Here is a 26,748-nt window from a genome sequence, read left to right on the forward strand (position 1 = left end):
ACTTTGCAAAATGGGTTTCAAACTATCCTCACCTATAAAATTGGTTAATGCCTAAGTACTGGGGATGTTATAAGCACTTACTGAGATAAACCCTTAGAAGTACTTGTAGGCCGTGATATACACCCAGTGAACGTTAGTTTTCTTTATTATTATTATCTCAGTTTTATTCTTCTTAATAGGAAGCTACCTAAAAATCAGAGATAGCCTGTAATTTATACACTTAGAGGTGGGAGGCTTGCTGGAGTCTGGAAGTACAAGACCAGCCTCAGCAACACAGCAAGACCTCATTTCTACAAAGAATAAAGATCAGAGATAATATTACATCTTTAATTTTATTATGGTGTCCAATACACAGTCAATAAATGTATTGAATATCAATGCCATCATTAGTAGGCCACCATTTTATTGTTGTTGAAGATGGGATATACCCACTAAGGTAAGAATTTTGCACACATTATCAGAAGAATCCTACATGTGGACACCATTGTCCTCATTTTACAGATGAGAATCTGGAGGCTCAGAAGGTTAAGTAAAAGTCTGGCCTGGCAGCGTCGGAATTCCAGTTCGCATCTGCCTATTTCCAAAGTAGGTACTCTTTCCAATTGTCCATTCTGCTTCCTAGGAACTTATGATTCATTTAAACTTGTGAAGTGAATTCAAATAAGTCAAATATGTGTGACTAACTCATGGGTTTCTATTGATGAATCTCTTTTCTGATCCAGCTGTTCAGTGTAATTAACAAGTCTATTAGTCTTTCCATAATTTTCTTTTTGTTTTTGAGATAGAGTCTCACTTGTCCAGGCTGGAGTACAGAGGCATGATCTTGGCTCACTGCAACCTCTGCCTACTGGGTTCAAGTGATTCTCCTTCCTCAGCCTCTCAAGTATAGGTACACACCACCATACCCGGCTAATTTTTATATGTTTAGTAGAGATGTGGTTTTACCATGTTGGCCAGGCTGGACTCAAACTCCTGGCCTCAGGTGATCTGCCCTTCTAGGCCTCCCAAAGTCCTGGGATTATAGGCATGAGCCACCACGCCCACCAGACTTTCCATAACTTTATCTTTTCAGGTTTCCTTTATCTTTCCCATAGCTAATAGCCCATTTCAGTTTGCAAAGTTGGGTATGGAGAATACTTGTGACTTTAAATCCAGAAAGCCAAGGCGACCCAAGTTTGGGAGACAGGAAACCCTGGTTCTGGCTCTCACACTGGTTCTCTGTGACTTTGCTCCACCTTGTGGTAGCTCTTTTCTAGCTATAAAACAAGAAAGACTGCACTTGGCCCCAGAAAACCTGCCTCTCTCCTGCCACACTCCCTTTCTTTAGGGTCAGGTGAGAAATTTGGAGTGCCTGATGGTTGGGACCCCTGCTACATACTAATGTACTCTGTTATCTAGCGTGATCCTTTTTAGACCACCTCCAAGTTTCCATATGTAGAAGTTAATTTACCTCTTGACCATATGCCCTGACATTAGTGAGAGTATGCATGGGAGTCCCTTCAGCCATAAAATAAATCATGTGACCTACTGCAACATCACTTTGGCCCAGTGGTAAATAATTAAAATTATTTTCTAAAAATTAACACAAATTTTAAAGAGTCAATGCCAAATTCATGCAGGTTTTTTGTTTGTAGGTTTTTGTTTTTTGTTTTTTTTTTGTTTGTTTGTTTGTTTTTTCCATTTATTTATTTTATTGCATTTTAGGTTTTGGGGTACATGTGAAGAACATGCAAAATTGTTGCATAGGAACACTATTTACACATATTTTAAATCTTAGGCCTTTATTGTTTCCAGTGGCCCACTGGAAGTAAGTTAGGGGCAGAGGTTAACAACTGAATGTCATCATCTGTAATATTATATAACAATCTGAGAGCCCTAAATGAATTCTTATGATTCTCCTAAGTACCTGCTACTTAATGTAAAAAGATGACTCCACCCAGGGCACTTGAGTTTATATTTCTCCCTAGAACATCATCATATATCAAGGACAAGGTGAGATTGTTCTTATTCTGTGGGAAAGAAAAACTACCTTCGTAGAATGTTCCATCTTATTTCTTCATATTAAATCTAATAGCTAGGAAATGTTGGGCAGATAGAATGAAAGTTGAAGAATTAAGGGCATTGAGAACATGCAAAAAAAGGAAAAAAGAAAATCAAGCAAAAATGTGGTGGTGAGAATAAGAAGGCAAGAAAATCGGGAATATTGTACAAAGAAATAAGGGTAGCAAAGAGGGAAGAGAGACACTAACTAATAAAAAAAAAAGTTAGTAACCATTATATTTGTTGGCAAAAGTTAATAATTTTTATTTAACTTCCAATAACATTGATTTTTTACCTCCTAGTGGTTTGGCAACCTGGTCACAATGGAATGGTGGAATGATATTTGGCTTAACGAGGGTTTTGCAAAATACATGGAACTTATCGCTGTTAATGCTACATATCCAGAGCTGCAATTTGTAAGTTCACAATTCTGTGTGTCACACCATATAGCATAAAGAATCATCAATTCACTATTAAAATTTCAAAGGAATGTTAAAGAGAAAAACTACTTAATGTTGTGGCTTTTGAACATATGGCATTTTGTTTGATATGCAAAACAGATCACAGAACTGAATGAAACATTGAAGGTTTTAGAAAACGATTAATATAAACCTGTCACCCCAAAGTTTGTGAACAGAGAAGGCAAACTAACCCAAATGTAGAGCTGTGTATGTGAGGTGACAGGAAAGAACGTCACTGTTTGTATATATCCACACAGGAATGCCCATGGCTAGTAGGTAGGATACAGAGTTATTGGCATGTAACCTGAAATCAACATCACTGGGGGTGTACTTTTCTAGAATTTCCAAAGGATCTGCTGGCTTCCCCAAAATGTGTGAAGGGATTTATTCAAGTATGTCTTTTTAAAAATGCATGTGGTGGTCTGAACACCATCTAAATTTGAATATCAAGGTGGTTAGTAATAGTTAAGTAGGTCTTTGCGGTATATATTTAGTCCAGTACACTATAGACAGACATGGATTCAGAGTTAGGCTCCTCTTGTTACTGTGTATGTTCTGAATTTGTGGCTTAATGCCAAAGCTTTATATATTCTCATTTGTAAAATACATATGCTGCATCTCCCTTGCAGAGGTGTCGACAGGGTTTCAGATGATAGGTCTAGGCACATAACAAGTATTCACTAAATGGAAACCATTATTTTATTCCTGTATTCAAGGGCTGGTACATGGTGAACATTCAGGCAATGTCTGAAGGAATGTTGGATTTGAATCATTTTAAAGTAGAGAAACGGGAAAGGGGAATACATAAACAGAAAGAAACATCTTGCAAGAAATATTGATTGAATTCTTACCTCTAAGAACATCTTACTAAGCCTACTGTGTTTTCTATTGCTTTTACAGTGTCCAATGAAAACTAAAACTGAATATTTTTCACCCTGTTTAGGATGACTACTTTTCGAATGTGTGTTTTCAAGTAATTACAAGAGATTCATTGAATTCATCCCGCCCTGTCTCCAAACCAGCAGAAACCCCGACTCAAATACAGGAAATGTTTGATGAAGTTTCCTATAACAAGGTAGTAAATATCACATGCAGGTGGCAGCTCTGCTTTTAGAAGAAATATAGTAAGGACTATAAAATCAGCAGTTTAAGTCATTGATGCCAGCTCCTGCTACTTATTTCACTTTTTATTTGTGCATTTTTCAGACATCACACATGTTCCATAAAATTTAAGCTTCCTTTAAAAACATATCTTTTCTTTATCTTTTTTAACTCTTCTTCTTTTTTTTTTTTTTTAAAGGGAGCTTGTATTTTGAATATGCTCAAGGATTTTCTGACTGAGGAAAGATTCCAGAAAGGAATAATTCACTACTTAAAGAAGTTCAGCTATAGAAATGCTAAGAATGATGATTTGTGGAGCAGTCTCTCCAATGTAAGTCACATGTTGGGTAACAGCAGACTGTTATTTAATCTAGAAAGTAACAGAATAATTGTGAATGTTTATAAATAGTCATGTATTGTCAGTCAACGATATTTATTCCGCTTGCTAGGTTGTCATGGTCCACAGAAGAAGCACTTCCCTTTTTCCTCTGATGCCACACTAGGATGTCATGCTGGGGTGGTCCCAGGGACTCACTATTTGACCTGACTTTCTTTGATTTCTCTTCTATGGCTAATCCTATACTTTTATGTTCCTTTGATCCAAAATCTTTAATAACGTTGCAATTTCCTACCATATAACACCTAATCTTCTCTGGCAAATTTTAAGGTTGCAACCTCATTCCCTAATATGTGTTATTTGTCAAGCAAAACTAATACTCTCCCTCATAAGAAGAAATCTTGCTCAGTCCCTATATCATTTTGCCTTTACTCTAATGCTTTACTAACTGAAATGCCCTTTCTTCTTTCCAACAATTCAAATGCTATCTTTCAAGATCCAGCTGAGACTTCGCCTCCTCCTTACAGACTGTTCAGCCCTCATTCATTTGCCTGTCTCCTAAATTTTTAGAAGTGCACTTATAATCTGTTCCACATAATAGCACCCTTTTATTGTTTTTATCAGCTCAATAATAATAATGTGCTTAAGAACAAAAATTGTGTCTTTTTTTTCAATACAATAGCACCTAGCATATGTTGATCCCATAATAATGATTAATAAGTAGTTAATGGTCGATTAAATAACTCATGGTCTCTTTGTCTTTGGGATTCATGTAGATAATAGGAAAGACAAAGCAGAAAAATTCAGTTAATTCAGATGATTCTAATAATTATTAAAATATTTAAAAATTTCCAACTGCAAAGAAAATAATTTTTTTATAGAATCATTAGACCCGGAGAACTCATACCTGCAGGTAGAAGAACCCTAAGTCATTGTAGACAGGAGAGATCCTTTCTTTTTTATAAGCACTTGTGTCCCAGGGACAGTAATAATACTGCTCAATATTTATGTAGCAGTTTACAGTTTAAAAAGAACTTTCATGTCCGGGCACAGTGGCTCGCACCTGTAATCCCAACACTTTGGGAAGCCAAGGCAGGTGGATCACTTCGGGTCAGGAGTTAAAGACCAGCCTGGCCAACATGGCAGAACCCCGTCACTACTAAAAATATAAACATTAGTTAGGCATGGTGGCGCCTGCTTGTAATCCAAGCTACTTGGGAGGCTAGGGCAGGAGAATCACTTGAGCCTCGGAGGCAGAGGTTGCAGTGAACCAAGATCGCACCACTACCCTACAGCCTGGGTGACAGAGTGAGACTCTGTCTCAATAATAATAATAATAAATAAGAATCAAAGTTAAATAATAAAAAGCACTATCATGTGCATTATCTCATTTAATATTTTTGTGCCCTTATAAAGTGCCTTTATGATCCAATTGATATGTGATTTTGTAGTTAAAGAAATAAACTCCAGCAATCAAAAATCATTTTACAGCTCCAATTTTTTACTTGCATTTCTTGAAAATCCTGAGACTATTGAAATACATAGTTCTTAGTTATAAAAATACTTACAGACCAGGCGCGGTGGCTCACACCTGTAATCCCAGCAATTTTGGAGGCTGAGGCGGGCAGATCGTGAGTTCAGGAGATTGAGACCATCCTGGCCAATGTGGTGAAACCCCGTCTCTACTTAAACACAAAAAAAATTAGCTGGGCATGGTGGCACATGCCTGTAATCCCAGCTACTCAGGGGGCTGAGGCAGGAGAATCGCTTGAACCCCGGAAGCGGAGGTTGCAGTGAGCCGAGATCATGCTACTGCACTCCAGCTGGTGACAGAGGAAGACTCCATCTCGATTAAAAAAAAAAAAAAAAAAAAAACCTTCTAAATATCTTATAAAGATACTCTTTACTATCCATTTCCATCACCCACTATCAGTGGTCTAGATGATCTTTCTCCATGCTTCCCCTTAGGCTTCTCAACACCAAGTATAGTGTTGCTTCTCTCTCTCATCCCTCTCCTGTTCCCTCTCCCTTGCTTTGTGTGTGTGCCTGTATGTATATTTGTAGACATCAGTTTAGCCTTTCTCCAACACAGAAGAATCTATCATTTAGTGTGGATACTGGTGGTAGAGGGTGAGAGTTAAAAAGAAAATTTGACACTTTGGGAGGCCGAGGCGGGTGGATCACGAGGTCAAGAGATCGAGACCATCCTGGTCAACATGGTGAAACCCCGTCTCTACTAAAAATACAAAAAATTAGCTGGGCGTGGTGGCATGTGCCTGTAATCCCAGCTACTCAGGAGGCTGAGGAAGGAGAATTGCCTGAACCCAGGAGGTGGAGGTTGCGGTGAGCCGAGATCGCGCCATTGCACTCCAGCCTGGGTAACAAGAGTGAAACTCTGTCTCAAAAAAAAAAAAAAGAAAATTTGACCAGCAATTACCGGATCATTTTAGGCCAGCAGTATAGATTCCTGTGTTTTTTTTTTGTCACATCATGCTTATAATCATCTCAAAAGATAAAGTAATCATCATTACCCCAAGTTTATAGGTGAGAAAACTGATACTAAGAGAGAGATTTGCCCAGTCATCAACTCAGTGACAAAATCAGTACTTAGTTATTCTTTAAATTATGTAACAGCTACTTCCTAGTTATTAAGAAAAGTCCCCCGCCAGTCTTCCACTAAACGTCCTAGATTTTAACCAACTCCCTTCTGACACCAAAGGGCCCTGTAGTATTAAAATAATAAATTACTGAAAATATCTTGCCCACCATTGTGTCACATAAAGTCAATTCTAATACATGTCAATAGCAACTTGAGAATGAGAAGAATTCTTTGCTGTTATTTTTCATAAGATCATTTAAAGGCATTTGAGAACCTTAGCACATATTTCATTTTTTCTCATTTGCAGTGGCCCATAGAGCATTAACCACCGGTTATTCAAGGGTTGATTGCCAAGTTGGTGGTTTTCTTAAGTTTAATTTTATTCCCAGTTAGTTCGAAATATTGTATACTCATCACATACTGTTGTGATAGGCACTGTAGGAACACCCAGGTAAGCAAAGCAGTTTCCCCTATTTCAAATAACTTGCAATATGACAGGGGAGAGTTGATAGTACTAGACAGGGTTGCGTACGTGCTAAATAGGGGCATGGGTAACATGCATAATGAAATAATAAAATAGGACCTTTCTTAAGGGAAAGAGAAGAATTGGATGGAGAATTCAACAAATTGACTCTTCCTTAGAACAGTTATTGACTTTACTGAACTGTTAAAGGAAACTTTACATATGCTTATATATAAACAAAGAAATCACTTTTGTGTACTTCTATCCCAGGTCACTGCAAAGATATCTCTTTTTTTCATTTTCACGTTCATTATTGTGTCTGGATGAATTACTTCATATAGCTATTTTAATAAATGCCCGTATCCATGGCTAACGTGCATGTTTAGCCAACTAATGGTGCCTACATGGCAATACTCTTTTGTTCTTGTTTTGTAGAGTTGTTTAGAAAGTGATTTTACATCTGGTGGAGTTTGTCATTCCGATTCCAAGATGACAAGTAACATGGTAAGGATAAAGAGAGTCACAGAGTAGAAGAGATCTGTGGAATAGCCTGGCCCAGAGTGAGTATGATCTACAGAGTAGCCCAAAGAAAATAATCTTTTATAGAATCATTAGACCTGGAGAACTCATACCTGCAGGTAGAAGAACCCTAAGTCATTGTAGACAGGAGAGATCCTTTGTTTTTTATAAGCACTTGTATCCCAGGGACAGTAATAATACTGCTCAATATTTATGTAGCAGTTTACAGTTTAAAAAGCACTTTCATGGCCAGGCACAGTGGCTCACACCTGTAATCCCAACACTTTGGGATGCCAAGGCAGGTGGATCACTTCAGGACAGGAGTTCAAGACCAGCCTGGCCAACGTGGCATGCATAATGAAATAATAAATACACTAAAAATACAAACATTAGTTAGGCATGGTGGCGCCTGCTTGTAATCCAAGCTACTTGGGAGGCTGAGGTAGGAGAATTGCTTGAGCCTGGGAGGCAGAGGTTCCAGTAAGCCAAGATCGCACCACTACCCTACAACCTGTACTTCTTAAAAGCTGGAGTGGAAGCTTTTAAAAGCTGGAGAGAAAGACAGACCCCACAATTTTCTGTAAAACAAAACTGAAGGGAGAATGCTTGGGGTATTTAGGGGGATGATGCTGTTGCTACTATATTTTTGTTGTTATAATTCTGCTTTCCCACAACCCCACTGCTAGCTAAAAATATCTCAGCTCAACATGTTTTTGAGTGGTTACTACTGCATTGGCATCTCTTAAGCTCTGAAAAATCCCAAAATAAGTACGCTGTTGGGTTTGAAAATACAGTATATAGTTTTCTTTTTCTTTGCCTCTGGGAAGTTATAGAATCAATCCAGGAAAGAGGGGGAAAAATCATCACAAGGGAAAAATGAAAAACCTTTTATTTAAAAAAAGAGTCATGTTAATCCACCAAATAGTGGTTTCTCAAGGAAGATTCAGCATCATCCAGTGATCAGAAACCCATGCTAGAAGCACAGCAGCTAGAGGTTTTATTCTCTGTTCACTATACCTCTATTGATATTAAATTGTTCCATTGAAATATTTAAAGCTTCTCTAAAGATAGACATTTTCTTCCTAAACCATCCCTCCTATATTCTACTGTTATTATAATAGAGAGTTTTTGTTTGATTGATTGTTTTATTTTGTTCGTTTTTGAAAGGGGGCAAGAAAAAGACTCCAGTCTCAATTTCCTTTTCACTGGCTTTTCCTGCCATGTATTAACCCTATAAAATCCCGTATGCATCCCTCATTCAATTAATTTGCAGACAGTAGCCCTGGGATAGCCATCCCTAATCCAGTTGCCTGGATTGCCCTTCCTGAGATAACAGTCCGAGTCTTCCATTCCCCAAGCCTTGTTTCTGACATCCAAGGAGATGGAAGTTTCTGATCTGTCTTTGGATTGTCTCTTTACTCTTGAGTTATCATGGTCACCTGTCATTTCAGCTCACCTTTCTGGGGGAAAATGTGGAGGTCAAAGAGATGATGACTACGTGGACTCTCCAGAAAGGTATCCCACTCCTGGTGGTTAAACAAGATGGGCATTCACTCCGACTGCAACAGGAACGCTTCCTCAAGGGGCTTTTCCAAGAGGACGCTGAATGGAGGGTTCTGCAGGAAAGGTGACTACTTTTCTTCTTTTGGTCTAGCTTATCTTGTCTGAGTTTCCTCATTATTTCCTTAGCTTTCTCTCAGCTCCTCTGGCAACTTTGTAGAATGCTAGTTCCCTATAGGAAGCAGAGGCCTAAAGTAGACTTGATAAGATTTAAAGAGCTTCACATGACCCAGACTACTTTGTTCAGCAGCACCGTTCTTAGTGATTCCATCAGACTTGAGAACCTCAGCTCTAATGCTGATGGTTGGTAAACTTATGTTATAATGCACTGACTTCCAGGCCCTAATAAATCTTGTGATTGGTCTATACCTGGGAAGTATTACAACTGTCCTTCTTCTCATCAGAGAAAAGATACCCCTATGTGATAAATTAGATGCTAAGATCTCCTGTTGCCTTTCATTTTTCAGCAATAAACTATAAATATAATGTCTTAAAACATATGATGTTCTTAGTAATAATAAAAGCAAATCCAATTAAACACACTTGTCATCTTGTTCACCAGCCCATCCTGAAAAAAACCTAGTAAAGACTACTGGAATCAAGTAACACACTGTCCACGTTTATCTGAACTATTGCTACTAACCATGGGTTCTTGGGCTGTCTATGCAATAGAAATTGACATGAGGCCAAAAGAGTTTTCCCAGACAAGGCTTCATTGGAGCTTATGCCCAGACATAAGGGAGGCAGCATGAGAGAGAGAGAGAGAGAGAGAGAGAGAGAGAGAGAGCGAGAATGAGAATTCCTTGACTGATTTTTCAAAAAGAGCTGGTAGAAACTTTTCATTAGACAAAGGAATTGGTATTGGGGTAGGGTATGCAGTTTGGACTGGGCAAAGCACGTGAGGGATAAGGTATGCAGGTAAGCAGTACCTGGTTGCTACAATTATCTTGAGTAATGAGCTACCTGGTAATCTGGCTAGAAGCAACAAGGCTGAAAAGTTGTTCAGCATTCCTTCCCTAAGTCGGACACTCCACAACCTTGGTTATCTCCCAAGGCTAGCTCCTGGAATTAAAATGAATGTTTCAAACATTAAATTAAAAGGCATGGTCCAAACATTATGGCATCAGTGAGGTAGTGGTGTAGGTTTGTGATCATTGGGGATATAGGAAAGAATGCTGTAGTGGAAGTGAGCTGACGCCAAGCCCCCTTCCTGCTCTGTCTCATTGTTAGCCCTGTTAGTAAGATGAATAAGGTTAATTTAAAATGAAATAATCCAAGTGAATCTTTTCTGGTTCTTATGATGATAATTTCGTTTTTAAAGAACTTAGCTATCAATTCTAGAATTTTTCTGAAAATTGGAAACAGTTAGAGACCTTTAACACATAAAATTACTGGGGCATTTTAGGGGGTTGTTTAATCAGTTACGCATTTCCAATCCAATGGCAACTCTTATGGCACTTCTTACGTATGCATCCTTCTATTTTTCTGTGTGTTGTTTTGAAGTATGAACTTCAGAGAGTTTAGACAAGTTTCAGCTTGGTAAACCAGACTGAATAATTTAATGTCTGCTTCATTATTGGGAAAGCAGGACTCACAATTATGTAACTTATCAAAATGTCATGAGAGAGTTCAACACTGTGGCTGACCCAGAATAACAAAGATCTTCTACAATAATCTGTATTTTTCCTCCTTCTGGGACATTATTTAGACAATTTTTATAAAATGATGGCCCTCTGATTCATGCCTATCCAAATTCATGAAGTGCTATTCTCCCTGTCTCTACCCCCAGATGTGTTTATCTAGAAAAATCCCTTTTCTTCTGGAGCCAAGATGCACTGATGGATCCCAATCTATTAAGTCTTAGATATTCATCTATGTGCGTTTTTTCTTAAATCTTCTTCTTTTTTATTTTTTTGAGACAGAGTCTCCTGGAGTATGATACAATCTCAGCTTACTGCAACCTCCGCTTCCTGGGTTGAAGCAATTCCCCTGCCTCAGCCTCTCAAGTAGCTGGGATTACAGAGACCTGCACCACCATCCTTGGCTAATTTTGTGTGTGTGGGTTTTTGTGTTTGTTTGTTTTTTTTGGTAGACATGGGGTTTCGCCATGTTGGTCAGGCTGGTCTCAAACTCCTGACCTCAAGTGATCCGCCCGCCTCAGCCTCCCAAAGTGCTGGTATTAAAGGCATGAGCCACTGTGCCTGGCCTTTTCTACCTTTTTGTGTAAAGATTTCAGGTTTTCTGGTTAATTATCAGTACTCTGGGGGTAGCACGAGGATTATTTTTCCTGACCCTTACTAGACTAGAGAGAGTCAGAGTATGTTGTCTCCTTTACTGCTTTACATTTTTCTAAGGATTAATGGACACTTCCTCACTTACTCTTCTGTCTGTTTTATACCTGTTGGTGTTATCAAGCACATGATTTTACATGTGCAGGATTACTATAGCTAACATGGCTTGATTTAATAGAGGAAATAAATTCTAGAGGCTGCTAGAAAGTTAACCAGAAAAAGATAGCCAATTTCTCCTATTTACTACAGCAGAGCCATTGAAAAGTAACTGAGACCTTTTCCTCTAATCCATTCTGCTTTTCTGCTGTCTGGATTTAGCTCTCCTACAGGTCCTAGGCTGTAGCATTTTTGACTATTTATTGCAGTCATTCAGCAGTTGGGAGGTTGGATGTGAGTAGTTCTGTTGAACAAAAGGATAAGTAGAAAATCATACTGAAGTACGTTCTTTACTTCTTAAGGCTTTCCCTACAGCTTTGGTGTACTTATTTGAATCAGTAGCAGGCTGTCAAGAGTTTTTGAAAATGTGAAAGGAATATTGGGTTTTCTTTCTCATGCAAACAGCAGAATATGTTATGGTATGAGATTAGGACCGCAAATGACACAAGTATTTGTGGCAGAGTTCAACCAGGTAGATATGGCTGCTCCTTTATAAGTATAATGGAATCCATTTTTGCATACTTAAGGGTATGCTAGTCTTAGCCTATAAAATTTATGGGACCACTTGTGGGCGGTGTGAAGGATGATGGGTACTTAGGGGCCTTTTAAATGTGAAAAAATCACAGCAGCATTCTTTTAGTCTGTAACTATCTTTACTCTCTAACATAGGTACCTGTGGCATATCCCATTGACCTACTCCACGAGTTCCTCTAATGTGATCCACAGACACGTTCTAAAATCAAAGACAGGTAATGAACTAATTAGCCAAACAGGCATTTCAATGTTGAAATTAAACATGTGTTGGGCTATTTGAGGGAAAGATACAATAAATAAATCTAATAACAAAAGATTTATATTTGAGGGAAGTTGTCATTTATCCATATGTTATTTACTAAAATAACTCTTTTAGTAAGAAAGTCTGGATTTTTCATTCAGTAGGAAGTTCTCTTGTGCATTTATCATTTAGAGATAGACTATTTACATCAAGAAATGACAGAAATCTATCTTATGTCCTATAATACCCACTAATCCATTTTTACAGGTTATACATGAGGCAAAACATGTTCAGTGGAAAAAAAGCATGTACTTTAAAATTGATTGCTTCTGGATTCAAATCCTCACTCTCTCACCTATTAGATGTGTGACCTTAAGAAAATTTACAAACTTATCCTGAGCTTCAATTTTTTCATCTCATGTTGGATAAGCACTAAGCCTGACAGAATTGTTGAGGGAATATTATAATGTAATTTTACCCCTGAGTATAATGTATGCTGTATTAAAAATACATAGTATAATTTTAATTTTCCTCTAAACACTTTAATAAAATTTGAGAGGTTTTTCATCACAAAGTCATGCTCAACCTGGAGTCCTTCTTTTACTGAAATGAACAAATGTATCACCTATTCACTCATACATATTTCAATGACTAGTGACTAAACCTTGAGATAAGGACACCAGCAAATGAAGCCAAATTCCCGTCGTGCTAGTCATCTGGCTCACTGGGCTGTTGCATGCCTGTTAGACCTGCATAGACAATTTTGGAGAACAAATTCAGCAGTCCTATTTCTATGAATTAACTTATTTATAAATTTAATAAGGCCATCATCCACAAAAGAAATCATCCAGTGGACTATGAAAATGAATATCATTATGACTCTCCCCAGACTTTGTCTTCCCATTGATTTATAAGTGATTGGATTAACAGTTGTGGAGATGTTCCTAATGTGTATGTTGATAATAAAATACCTATACCAATTTTATCCTCTTAGATATTCTGGATTTACCTGAAAAGACCAGTTGGGTGAAATTTAATGTGGACTCAAATGGCTACTACATCGTTCACTATGAGGGTCATGGATGGGACCAACTTATTACACAGCTGAATCAGAACCACACACTTCTCAGACCTAAGGACAGAATAGGTCTGATTCATGATGTGTTTCAGCTAGTTGAGTAAGATAACATTTCTTCTGTCTTTGTGGGAAATGACTGATCCATAACAAGATGTGCTAGACTTCAATATCGAATGTTCAGCAGTGGTCATTTATTAGATATGGATTTGAATAGAATTCAAACACTGACCACTAGGCCAAAGGCTACCCACTAATAAGGTATTTTGACTCATACAGTGTTTATAAATATAATCCAGTATTTTAAAATGTGGAGAACTTTACATAAAAATCCTGACTTTTTGACTCTCTTTAAAATGATATTTGGCAACTGTGGGTCTTTATCCTGTGGGCCCCAGGACAGCTGTAAAGGAGGGTGCAGTGGGCCAGACTCTATTTAGGCGGCGCCTACTCTCTCCCAAGCACCAGTCTCAAACGGCCTGTTTCATTCACTTCGTGTGGACTCTCTAAGTATTTGACCTTTTGACCCCACATTTAAAATGTATTTATGATAGTAGCTGCTACACCAAATACCTGTGTAATCTCTTAAAGAAAAAGCATAAATATAGTCGTAACCTTTATAATTTTAAATGGATTGTTATGAAATCTGTTCATTACTCACACTGGAGAAATTAGTATGAAATTTGTAGGGAAATGAAGTAACAATTGGCTGTTTGCTTTTATTCCTCTCTAGACTTTCCTGGAAGGACAAAGTGTTTTCTTTCCTTTTCTATTTCTATTATCAACAGAATAATGTGTAGAATAAATCAGGTTACAAGATCACCATTGGGTGGAGGGAACTGAGGATCAGGAAGAATATTGTATATTGTAAGCTTTCTCTGTTCTGAGAATTACTGTGATGCACTCACTTTACTCAATGTGACATATAATTTCCTTTCAGAAGCTTGTTTAGTTCAAATTGAGTGAAAGTGACCAACAGGACATCTCTTAGGCAACATTTCTCGGTACACTAAAATCCTCTAGTTAGAAAGGAAAGAGGAAGTGAGGCTTAATCCTCAGTCCCATGGGTCTCAGGAACATCTTGGAGGCATAGCTCATTAGAGGCCAAAATTAGGAAAAACACTATCCTACATATGAGTGAATGCATGAAAGATGAGCTAAGAAGCAGGCTATTGTTAGTTCAAGGTGGTTTGCCTGCTCAAAGGAGAAGCTCTGAGTAGACTGAAGAGAAGGTAGATTAACAATACAAGACCAGGAAAATAATGGAGAATATTGAGAACTCAGCAAATTAACCTTTTAGGTAGTTGTGAAGTCTTTTTTGCTGTTGCTAGCCTATGCATTTATGATTGCCTAAATTAGCAGGAGGAATAACTTGCAGTTATTGATGCATTGTTAGAAAACCAATCATCTTTTCTTCACTAAGTAGACAGATTAATGAGGTTAAGAATACAAATTTTATATGAAAACAGAAGATTTCAAGTACTACCTCTTCACTTACTAATTTTTTGAGCTTAGGCAAGTTTTTTTTTTTTTAACCTTTTTAAGCCTAAATTTTCCAGTCTTTAAAATTTTTGTCATAATAATATTTAACATACAGGGTTTGGAGGATTGTATAAGGTAATGAAGATAAAGGAGGAAGTGCAGTACCTATTCAATAACTGTCAGCTGTTAACATTATTAGTATTATCTAATACAAATTATTTGAAATGTTATCAGATGAATAGGAAGAGGAGGTAACAACATAGAAAAGTACATTTCAAATAATGTGAAGTTGGGAAAAAACCAGAATGTAAGTTTGTGTATTATTATGTTTGTTTGTAACTACATATGAAAAAAAATAAGTGCAAAGAGGAAACAAAACCTGAAGGAATTATTTTAAAATGCTCTTGGTGAGTGTGCAGGGTATTGAAATTATGAGTCTTCTCTAATTTCCAGTTGTTTTATAATTTGTTTATATTTACTTATATTACTTTTATAACGAAAGTAATTTGTATAAGGAAACAATTTAAAGTTCTCATAATAGATAAAACTAAATAAAATATTTTTACTTGCTGTTCTCTCTCAATACTATAAACCACCTTCCTCCTTGCTTTATGAAACATCTATTTAAGAATTGAAGGAGGTCAGGTACGGTGTCTCACGCCTGTAACCCCAGCTCAACCTTTGGGAGGTTGAAGTGGGCAGATCACTTGAGGCCAGGAGTTTGAGACCAGCCTGGGAAACATGGCGAAACTCTGTCTCTACTAAAAATACAAAAATTAGCCCAGTGTGGTGGTGCATGCCTGTAATCCCAGCTACTCGGGTGGCTAAGACATGTGAATTGCTTGAAGAGGCTGAGGTTGCTGTGAGCCAAGATTGCACCACTGAACTCCAGCCTAGGTGACCAAATGATACTCTGTCTCAAAAGACAAACAAACAAAAACGGAATTAAAGGAAACAATAGTGATCATGTTTAGTTTGGAGACAGAAATTTTTTTTCTTTTTAATTAAATTTTTTTTTTTTTCTTTTGGTAGAGACAGGGTCTCCCTATATTGTCCAGGCTGGTATTGAACTCCTGGCCTCAAGCACTTTTCCTGCTCAGCATCCCAAATTGCTGAGTTTACAGGCATGAACCATCATGCTTGGTCTAAATCAATCTTTACAAGAGGTGATACTATTTAGTTCTTTAGTGGACAAGACATGGTTACCCGTTATCCAAGGGTTGGCTCCAGACCCATTCTCCTAACCACGACACAACACTGTCTCTTTTTTCTTCTTCTCCTTCGTCTTCCTTTTATTTATTTATTTATTTATTTATTTATTTATTTATTTTGTGTGTGTGGGTCTCGCTCTGTCACCCAGGCTGGAGTACAGTTGTGTAATCATGGATCATGGTTCACTGCAGCCTCAACCTCCTAGGCTCAAGTGATCCTCCCATCTCAGCCTCCTGAGTAGCTGGGACTATAGGCACAGACCATCACACCCAGCCAATTTTTAATTATTTTTTGGTAGAATGGGGTCTGCCTATGTTGCCTAGGCTGGTCTCAAACTTCTGGGCTCAAGCAATCCTCCTGTCTCAGCTTCCCCAATTTCTGGGATTATGGTTGTGAGCCATCACACCCAGCATGGAGACAGAATTTGGTGCAAGAATGGATATCTATTTTAGTTAGGTTTTCATAGGTTTTAAATGTTATTTAAAGACATGAGCCTTGTATGAGTTAAGTGGAATTGAAATGACAACTTCAATTTGCTTATAGAAAAAGCTATATTTGCTTATTTTAGTCTCACATCTTGAAAATAAACCCCCAAATTGGTGCTTCAAGAATATAATTTTATTTCTCAAAGGTACAATCTAACCAAAATTGGATACAAGTAAGTAGGTGTCAATTTTTACGGTTGAGCTAAAGTTTATGCTTATATATGTGTTTATTCTTTAAGCTAAGCAAACATTCAGATAACATTCTGTGCCTTGCTTGAAGCACAGCTGATGAGTGGCAGAGCTAAGATTTAAACCAAATGGTCTAGCTATAATGACCTACTTCTGTTATTTTCCTCTATTTCATATTTGTTTTAATGTTAAGAATATTAAAAACTATAAGTTATGCACAAACCACTGACATTTGTTTTATACCTCAGTGCAGGGAGACTGACCCTGGACAAAGCTCTTGACATGACTCACTACCTCCAACGTGAAACAAGCAGCCCTGTACTTCTCGAAGGCCTGAGTTACTTAGAATTGCTTTACCGCATGATGGACAGAAGCAATATTTCAGATGTCTCTGAAAACCTCAAGGTTTGTGTTGCTTTTAGAAAATGCATTAAGTAAATACACAGTGTCTGGAGTATCAATGAGGCTCAGTCTGTTTTGTGTGAAGTCCTTGAGGTTAAATCATAAAGCAGCTTGGGAGACTGGCTGATAGCATGTAATGGTCAATGACCCTTGTTCTTTATCATTGCCAATGCTAAGAGCTAGATAACAGGATCACGTGCAAAGCATCTCTACTAAAGTTGATTTTATTTTATATCCATTGATATTGCCCTTTCAGGTAGGAAATTAAACCATGTTTTAATGCAAAAACTCTGTTTCCTACGTGTGGTAGGTAGGAGCCAGAAAAAGAGAAGAAAAATACAAAGATACATTATTTAGGCAGAAAGTTTAGAGTTGAGCCCTTTAGATGGGCAAGAGCTGTGTGAAGAACTAAATTTAGCCTCTCTGTTAACCATCTCATATTTTCTGCAGCGTTACCTTCTTCAGTATTTTAAGCCATTGATTGACAGGCAAAGCTGGAGTGACGAGGGCTCAGTCTGGGACAGGATGCTCCGCTCTGCTCTCTTGAAGCTGGCCTGTGACCTGAACCATGCTCCTTGCATCCAGAAAGCTGCTGAACTCTTCTCTCAGTGGATGGAATCCAGTGGAAAATTAAAGTAGATCTAGACTTCTGTCCTACTCTTTGTTCTTTTCTCTTTGATGTAAAAGTCTTTGATCAAGCAAGACATTAGATCTAAAACCTTTTAGTGAGAATGGAAAAAAAAAAAGCATGCTGAGAATTACAAATCCTGTTCATGTTGTAAGTGCTCAATAGATTTTGGGGAAAGCAAAGTTTAGGTGTCTGTGGGGAGACCTAATAAACATTGGCATGATAACAGAAAGATAGCCATGTAGTAGAGGCAGGGAAGCCCAATCTCCAAAAAAGCCCATCTTTTTAAAAATAAAAAAGATGTTAGAAGAAGCAATATGAAATATATATGCAGTTAAAACATTTGATAAAACTCATTTTAAAAGAGGGTGTGTTACTTTTTAAAAAAATTTGTTCACTGCCTTATCAACCAACGCTAAAGGTCAAGCCATAGCCCAAGTCATACCTTTGATTGGAAATGGATGACTTTGGCCATCTAAATGATGTGAATGGTGGCAAAATTAATTCTAGTGATGACTGTAATCAGGAAGATGCCCAGCGATCAAATGCATTATGTTGCAGTTCAGTTGAGCAGCTGTAACCCAAGATACTGACAGAAGCCACTCAATCTTTTTAATGCAAGCCTTGATTTCTGTCCAACACATGCCTTTATATCATTATTTTTTAAATCTGACTCTAGAGTTGGATGTTTTAGGAAGTCAAATTTATATACGAATTAAGGAAAGTTAGTGTTCTTAAAAGAGAAGAAAAAATTTACAATTTTGGTACCATGAAATGTAATGGTGTCCATTTTTCCTGTGCTGGCCAGGTGCAGTGGCTCACACCTATAATCCTGAATTTTGAGAGGCCAAGGCGGGTGAATCACTGAGGTTAGGAGTTCAAGACCAGACTGGCCAACATAGTGAAACTCCTCTCTACTAAAAATGCAAAAATTAGCCGAATGTGGTGGTGCATGCTTGTAATCCCAGCTAGTTGGAAGGCTGAGGTGGGAGAATTGCTTGAACCTGGGAGGCAGAGGTTGCCATGAGCCAAGATCACTTCACTGCATTCCAGTCCAGGCAACAGAGAAAGGCCCTATCTCAAAAAAAAAAAAAGAAAAAGAAATCTTCCTGTGCTAAATTGTTATAAGATGGTATCATAACTTCTCTCCTTATAACTAAATCTCAGTGAGACTTTTGAAATCCTTTCTTAAATTTTTCCTTTTAAAAACGTAATTCAAGCTTTCTTCTTTTTGGACTTTTTTCCTTGTTGGGATTCAAGCCTGAAATCAGTTTTAGAAAAAAAAATCTTTTTTTATTTTTTAAGTCTATTCTTCTCTTCTTTTTGTTTCTGTTTGAATGGGTTGTACAAATGAAACTAAAATGTAAACATTCTGCTGCCCTATACAACATAGAATAGTATTATTACATCTTTATACTAGTTACAAGAAGGATCATCTTAACCTGCAGTAACCCATGTACAGTAGATACAAGTGTTCAGCATGTTGAACATACCTATGAAAATATTCTAGGTAAAGCTTATTTATGCTTGTAATCAAAAATACATAATGAAATATTTTTGTTTTTTTCAAACTCCAAGATGGCTAGTATGAATTTTAATGAAGAATTTCCTCTCATAAATTAATTGATTACTTCATTCATTGGTAGATTTGGAATATAACTAGTTGCATGTTTCCTTTATGCCAGCCAGGCATTGCTGTAGGAGCTAAGGATAAAGTGGTGAACAAAACAACCATGTGGCCTCACTTCAGGGAGCTTACAATGTGTTTGTTACCATTTTTTATAAATTTGTTCAGCAAAATACACTAAAATGAAAACAATATGTATTATAATTTAAATATTCTATCTTTATTACATGATTAAAATGTCACTTGGAATGTTTAAGTACATGAGTAGAGTGGAAATAGCACAAGCACGAGAATCACAGGTTTAAATCCCATCTGGAAAATGGCAAATTGTGCCATCTTAGGCAAGTTACTTAACTTTTCTGAGATTTATTTCTGCTTTAAAAAAATCAGGATAATAACTATATCAGTGGGTAGCTTTTGACAGTTAAATAAGATGTATGGAGACTAGTACAATCTCTACCACATGGTCCCTTCGTGACAAATGCAGATTTCTGGCTCCCTCCCAGTGCTCTGCATTGTGTTTTTCTGAGAAATCAGTAATAGTGCTCGTTGATCTATTGACATTTGGGATTAAAAATCATATGCCCATTTAGAATAAAAACTGGTTAATGTCCTCAAGATAATAAAAAATAAAATAATGGTATCTTTTGTAGAAGGACAGAAAATAATTTCACTGCATCTTACCAGTTTTAAAAAATTATAAAATAACTAGACCCTAATGAATGGTACTAAATTGAGATTCTCTAGGCCTGGAGAGACAGGTAACTCCCAGACAGGCCTTAGAAAATGCTTTCAACTGCACATGAGGCTAAGTGCAGTGCCTCATGCCTGTTAGGCCAATGGGTGAGATCACTTGAGCCCTGGAATTCGAGACCAGCCTTGTCAACATCATGAAAACCAGTCTCTACAAAAAAGTTTAAAAGTTAGCCAGGCATGGTACTACGTGCCTATAATCTCAGCCACTCAGGAGGCTGAGGCTACCATGAGCTATGATCACGCCAGTGCACTCCAACCTAAACAACAGAATAAGACCCTGTCTCAAAAAAAAAAGAAGAAGAAGAAGAAATGCCCTCAACTTGGTGATAAAGCATCAAGTAATCATCTTTTTAAAAAATCTTAAAGCATCAATAGTGGTTATTAAATGATAGAATTTATATAAACCATTTGTTTTGTATTTCAGAAATCTTTTATATTTGTTGATTACATCAATTTTCTATTTTCACCTCAGAGTAGGTTAAAATTTTATGCTTATTTTTCTTGCTAACATTTTATCATAAGTAGGAGATAAAACACAAATAATTTGCAGAGTCAAAGAACATAAAATATTTGTATGAGTTTGGCAGAGAAAAAGATTTAATGCATTGAGTACTAGAAATAATTCAGAGATGATTCTGTTACGGGCCTTAAAATTTTAATTAGAAAAAAAAGTTTTTCTTTCATAAACTTTTTTCTTCATTTTTGTGCTTGCTATTACAGTATACCAGCAGATGTTTTAAAGATTGTGTATTCTGTGGGTGCTCAGACGACAGAAGGATGGAATTACCTTTTAGAGCAATACGAACTGTCAGTGTCAAGTGCTGAAAAAAACAAAATTCTATATGGTTTGTCAACGAGCAAGCATCAGGAAAAGTTACTGAAGTAAGTTCAATAATTAAATTGTTATAATAAACTGACACAAATTCAGTGAAGTCACTAAAACTTCAGCCACCAGTTTTAAAGGTGTAAGGTAATTGAATCAGAATGTATATGGCTTTAACTTTCAGAAAAGAATATATTGACAAAATGCAAATAGTGAAAACAGGTATTCCCTAGTTATTAATCAAATGACTGATACTAGACAAATGGTTGTGTTTTATCTTCAGAACCTTGAAGGAAAATTATTGTTGTAAAAATACATTCTTGTGTATAAAATGTGTACACAATGCTAATCAAAGTTCTTTGAAATAATAAGTAAACATTTTTGCTAGGAACAAAATAAAAATTATTTCTAAAAAAAGTAAAAGTTTAATTGGAACATTAAAAATGTTAGCCACTAGAAAATTTATTATTGTTTTGGGAATTATACTTTTATCATGCCTCTTTCTGTTCTTTTAAATTATTGGTAGCTTGAGTTAATGTCCATGTACATAAAACCTACTATTTAGAAACGAATGCTTTTTCTTTCTTCAGGTTACTTGAACTAGGAATGGAAGGAAAGGTTATCAAGACACAGGACTTGGCACCTCTACTTCATGCAATTGCCAGAAATCCAAAGGGGCAGCAATTAGCATGGGATTTTGTGAGAGAAAACTGGACCCATCTTCTGAAAAAGTTGGTATTCATTTACATCCAGTGTGTGTTCTTCCATGCAGATGTCTCAGTTGCCCAAACCAAGTGTAATTAAATGTTTCTCAAGGCATATAAATGATACCATTTGTATCCAAATAGTTCAATGAAGTCAACTTTGAAACTCCCTAGCCCAAATTATCCTATCCAGGAGTGTGGGAGAGACATTAGAATAAGGGAAGGGGGAAACAGCCTTCTCTCATTCAGTCCAGGCAAAAAAACCTCTGGGAGCAAGTCCAAGTTGAATTAAATGCAGTCATCAGCCCCCTCCCACCATCCCTTCTTGGCTGTCTCCTGAGCCCAGAAGAATCTTGAGATGTCTTATAGAGTGCATCACACATATGTGGCCTCCTTTGCTAATGCTGTTTTGTGCTGGGGGAAAGCCTCAGGAATTTTGGTAAGATCTACTCTTCACCCCTAGAGCCCCTGTGGAGGTGGCACAGTGGAGACCTTGGTGCAGGTGAAAGAAACCCGGTCAGGAGTGCCTGGGGAGATCTCCCTCCAAATTGTTTTGGTTCTGTCTTTTCTGGGATTTCAACTTTGGGAAGAACTAGAACTCACTTCAATATGTCCCTGGGTCTAAAATAACCAATAATGATTAGATTTTGTTGGAAGGTATAAGACAGCATTGCTGCTTTCACTCTTTCTCTCTCTCTCTCTATCTCTCTCTCCCCAAATCTAAAAATGTCATTTATGACTTGTATGGAAATATCTTGAATCAGAGGGGTCTGATTTGCTTTGTTTATGTCAGGATCAGTTAGCATCCCTGATGTCATTAATTCCTAGTTCGTTCTCTCTCACATCATAGCTATGGAAGGTTTAGAGTTCTCAGGCAGCTTTTTTTTTTTTGCTTATCTCAGATAAGCAAAAAGTGCATTTCCACTCCTCTCCCAAATGCTCATTGATATCCACATGAGACCAAATAGAAACTGCTTTAATATGTATGTGTGTTTGTGTGTGTTTCCTTTAAAACTCTACTCGAACCATTGATTTGTCTGTTTGCATGATTGTCATTTTCCCCCTGAAATGATCAGACTTTTCCTGCAATGTTGTGGATTTTATTTTAAACTGGAAATGAAATCCAACCATGTGCAGAGCCTAGGTTTGGAACCATTTTTGTTCTGAGCTGTAACTATCCTCTGCTTTATCAGCATGAATCACTTTGACCCATGGTACAGTACAAATTTTCCATATATAAAACATTGGGTTGAAGGATGCATTCTGTGGCCATGAATGAGAATTCAAACAAGTAACATTGCCCCACTAAACACAATGTTTAAACATGGTGGTATCCAAAATGGGATACTGAAGTATGCAAGAAATGCAATACATTAGAGTGTCTATTATTTCTCATCTCATTTTAAATTTTATATTGTTATAAATTTATAAACATAAATGATATATAGTATAAAAAATTAAATATATTTCTTATTTCATGCTTTTAATTTTTATCATATCTTAATACATGCATATAATTTGTAAATAAAAATATGCATATTGGGAAGTTTTTGCTCAAAAAGTCTTTACTGACAGGAATATGTAATGAAAAAAAGTAGGGAACACTGCTTTAAACAGAAACATAAATTTAAACATAAATATTTCAGAATAACTAACATATTTCCCAAAGAAGCTGTATCTATGTTTTCATTGTATAGTAAAATTTGCTGTTTCACAGCTTTAGAATTGTATTGGATGAATGTTATTATGGTAATTAACAGTATCTATTATAATACACAAGCTTATCACATAGTTATTAACATACATTAAAAATATAATACAGGATATAATAAACATAAGGTCAGTATTTCTATGACCTAAATCTATGGTGTTTTTTTTTATTTTCAGATTTGACTTGGGCTCATTTGACATAAGGATAATCATCTCCAGCACAACATCTCACTTTTCTTGCAAGGATAAATTGCAAGAGGTTTGTGACTTACTGTTGTTAACAATTTCAAAATAAATGTTCAAATTGTAGAATTGAAAGTAAGCTTAGATACAATCTGATTTGAAGTTCTCATTTTATTTTTTAAAAAAGATTTTTGTCCATTGCCATCTAGCAAGTAAATGGAAGGGGCAGGATTGAAACCTGACTCTTAAAATACATGTATTTGTAGTATTCAAAATGAAAATAGACTTGAGAGATAAGTCCTTTTGTATTATTTATTTCATATTGTATTATGATGCAGGAGTGATTATATTAAAGTTTGGAGGCATACTTAATGATCTTTTTAACAAACTATTGTTGGTAATTTTAGTTGTCTTTAAAAAAAAAGCATTCTAGTCTTTGCATCTTCTTTTCACAATAAATCTTGAATTTATTTACCCTTTAAGCAAATTCATGATTCCAGACCTTAAATCCCAGCTTACCGTTTACTCTGTGACTTGGGTAAATCGCTTAACATCTTTTATTTCTTTTTTTTTTTTTTAGAAAGAGTCTCACTCTGTTTCTCAGGCTAAAGTGCAGTGGCACAATCTTAGCTTACTGCAACCTCCACTTCCTAAGTTCAAGCAATTCTCTGCCTCAGCCTCCCAAGTAGCTGAGATTGCAGGCACCCACCACCATGCCTGGCTAATTTTTTTGCATTTTAAGTAGAGACGGGGTTTCACCACCTTGGCCAAGCTGGTCTTGAACTCCTGACCTTGTGATCCACCCTCCTCAGCCTCCCAAAGGGCTGGGATTATCCCGGTCATCAATTAACTTCTTTAGCCACAGTATGTTCACTTGTAAGATGAGAATTTATAATTTTTGTCTTATTTTACCTATTGTTTGAAGATAAAGTGAATAATTATGCAGAAAAGAAAATAATCTTTTAGAGGTGGCAGAGAAATGCCTATACCTATGTGTATATAATTTGTCTGGCTAATTTATTTTTTATTTTTCGTAGAGTTAAGGGTTTTGCCATGTTGCCTAGGCTGGTATTGAACTCCTGAGTTCAATTGATCTGCCCACGTTTGCCTCCCAAAGTGCTGGGATTGCAGGTGTGAACCACCACACCCGGCCAACACAAAGCGTTTTGTGAACTGTCAGTAATTTTTTCTTGCATATTTTACAGGTTAAACTATTTTTTGAATCTCTTGAATCTCAAGGATCACATCTGGATATTTTTCAAATTGTTCTCGAAACCATAACCAAAAATATAAAATGGCTGGAGAAGAATCTTCCCACTCTGAGGACTTGGCTACTGGTTAGTACTTAAATAGTCAATAGAAAGAGCACATCAGACGTGACTGCCTACATAAAGTCAAACAGAGTAACAGCAGCAAAGATCAAGTCAAGAGCTATGGATAGTTTGTGTAACCAATAAGAAGTCTCAAGAAATCAGCCAGTGCAGCTGCCTGCTCTCTGCTCTCATATCCAGCCAAAAGATGCATGATGATAGAGTGGTGGGGGAAGGGCAGTTTGTATCCTATTTAAAAGTAAATTTCCTGAATAATGGATATATGTGGAGATACAGACATAGATATATAGATATACCGGTAATTGTTTTGCCTCAAATGACTTTCTCCATTGCTTCACGCTATGCCACTATTTTGCTTCTTTAATTATTTTTAACATTGCTTAATATCCTGTAGTTTGCCAAACCAGTTTTCCAAACAAGGAAAATTAGCCAATACACTAAAAAAAAAAATTATCTTTCATTTGTATCCCTTTATCCCCTCACTCTCCCTCATCTTCAACTCAACCTGAACTAAACAGTTTATTTAATTTTTACCATTCATGAAAAATCTGATACAAACTATGAAAGGGCAAGGATCAGGAAACCAGAGACTTCGTCACCAAATCTCAAAGTAATAGAAACTAGATGTCAGGGTTTATCAAGGAAGCCAGGAAGGCCTTTTGGTTTCAAGCCTTACATTCATGAAGAACCCCAAGGCTAGATTTTTTAGAACATTCCAAATGAAGTTGAATCTGCCCTCACAGAGATACAAGAGGGAAAGGAATACAATTCATACCCTATTGCATTTTTTTTTTTTTTTTTTTTTTAGACACAGACTCACGCTCTGTTGCCAAGCTGGAGTGCAGTGGCGCAATCTTGGCTCATTACAACCTCCGCTTCCTGGGTTCACGTGATTCTCCTGCCTCAGCCTCCTGAGTAGCTGGAATTACAGGCATCCGCCACCATGCCCAGCTAATTTTCATATTTTTAGTAGAGAAAGGGTTTCACCACGTTGGCCAGGATGTTCTCAATCTCCTGACCTCCTGCCTGTCTCGGCCTCCCAAAGTGCTGGAATTACAGGCATCAGCCACCGCAGCCCACCATGCTATTGCATTTTAAATAAATCTTTTGAAATTTGCAGAGTTAGATTGCATTGTATATTTTGGGTTAAATCATAATTGAATGTAAATATTTAAATGCATCACCATATTTTATAACCCAGCTTTAGCATTTCTTCAGATTTTACCTCCTTCTTTTAAGGGAGCCTCTTGCTCTCTGAAACGACCTGCTAAATGCTTCTCTTAATTATTTGAATAAGGTAGTCTGGAATAAATAAAGAAAAGGTCACTCTACAGGCAGACAGCAAACTTAATCAATTTGTGATCCTATATATGAGTCAGTATGCAAATACAAATAAGTTTTAGAAAGACTTGAAACAATATATAAATGACTGACATTTGCATTATTTAGGAAAGCTGGGGATACTGGGTCAAGAGGGGAAGGTGTTATCCAAGCCACTTTGGAGCAATATCATGAAGATCAGTGTTAGTTCCATATACCTTTCTTTGATTCCACAGTCAGAGATAGAATACAGTTTGGGTGGGCCATGGATGTGCCCCAATACAGTACACATTTTTGTTAAATTTGTTTTCAGATCATTTCATGTAATCTTTGAAATGTCTTTCACTCTAACATTGATGTGATGGTGGACCTACCATGGTGTATATAATGTCTATATCACTTGTTTTTAATAACACCTGTAGTGATATCTTATAGAATTACATGTATTTTAATGTAAGGAAATTGAAAAAGTAAAAAATACTGTTTTTTCCACCAAGATAATATGTAAATTAAGCAGCA

The 26,748-nt window shown here is 36.8% G+C and overlaps 1 protein-coding gene across 1 annotated transcript; it reads left to right on the forward strand.

The window, feature by feature from the left end:
* The first annotated feature begins 1,926 nt into the window (after window positions 1-1,926).
* On the forward strand, window positions 1,927-25,715 carry ERAP2 (endoplasmic reticulum aminopeptidase 2). The gene is made up of 14 exons (XM_037730972.1): window positions 1,927-1,992; window positions 2,343-2,456; window positions 3,445-3,576; window positions 3,802-3,933; window positions 7,437-7,505; window positions 8,972-9,147; window positions 12,197-12,276; window positions 13,297-13,480; window positions 16,994-17,150; window positions 17,598-17,782; window positions 20,879-21,040; window positions 21,572-21,712; window positions 23,573-23,654; window positions 24,784-25,715. Exons 1-14 carry the CDS (start codon window positions 1,927-1,929, stop codon window positions 24,925-24,927), a joined length of 1,824 nt encoding a protein of 607 aa, XP_037586900.1. The 3' UTR covers window positions 24,928-25,715.
* Window positions 25,716-26,748: the final 1,033 nt, after the last annotated feature.

Source organism: Cebus imitator, unplaced genomic scaffold (assembly GCF_001604975.1).
Source record: "Cebus imitator isolate Cc_AM_T3 unplaced genomic scaffold, Cebus_imitator-1.0 Scaffold372, whole genome shotgun sequence".
Classification (NCBI taxonomy): Eukaryota; Metazoa; Chordata; class Mammalia; order Primates; family Cebidae; genus Cebus; species Cebus imitator.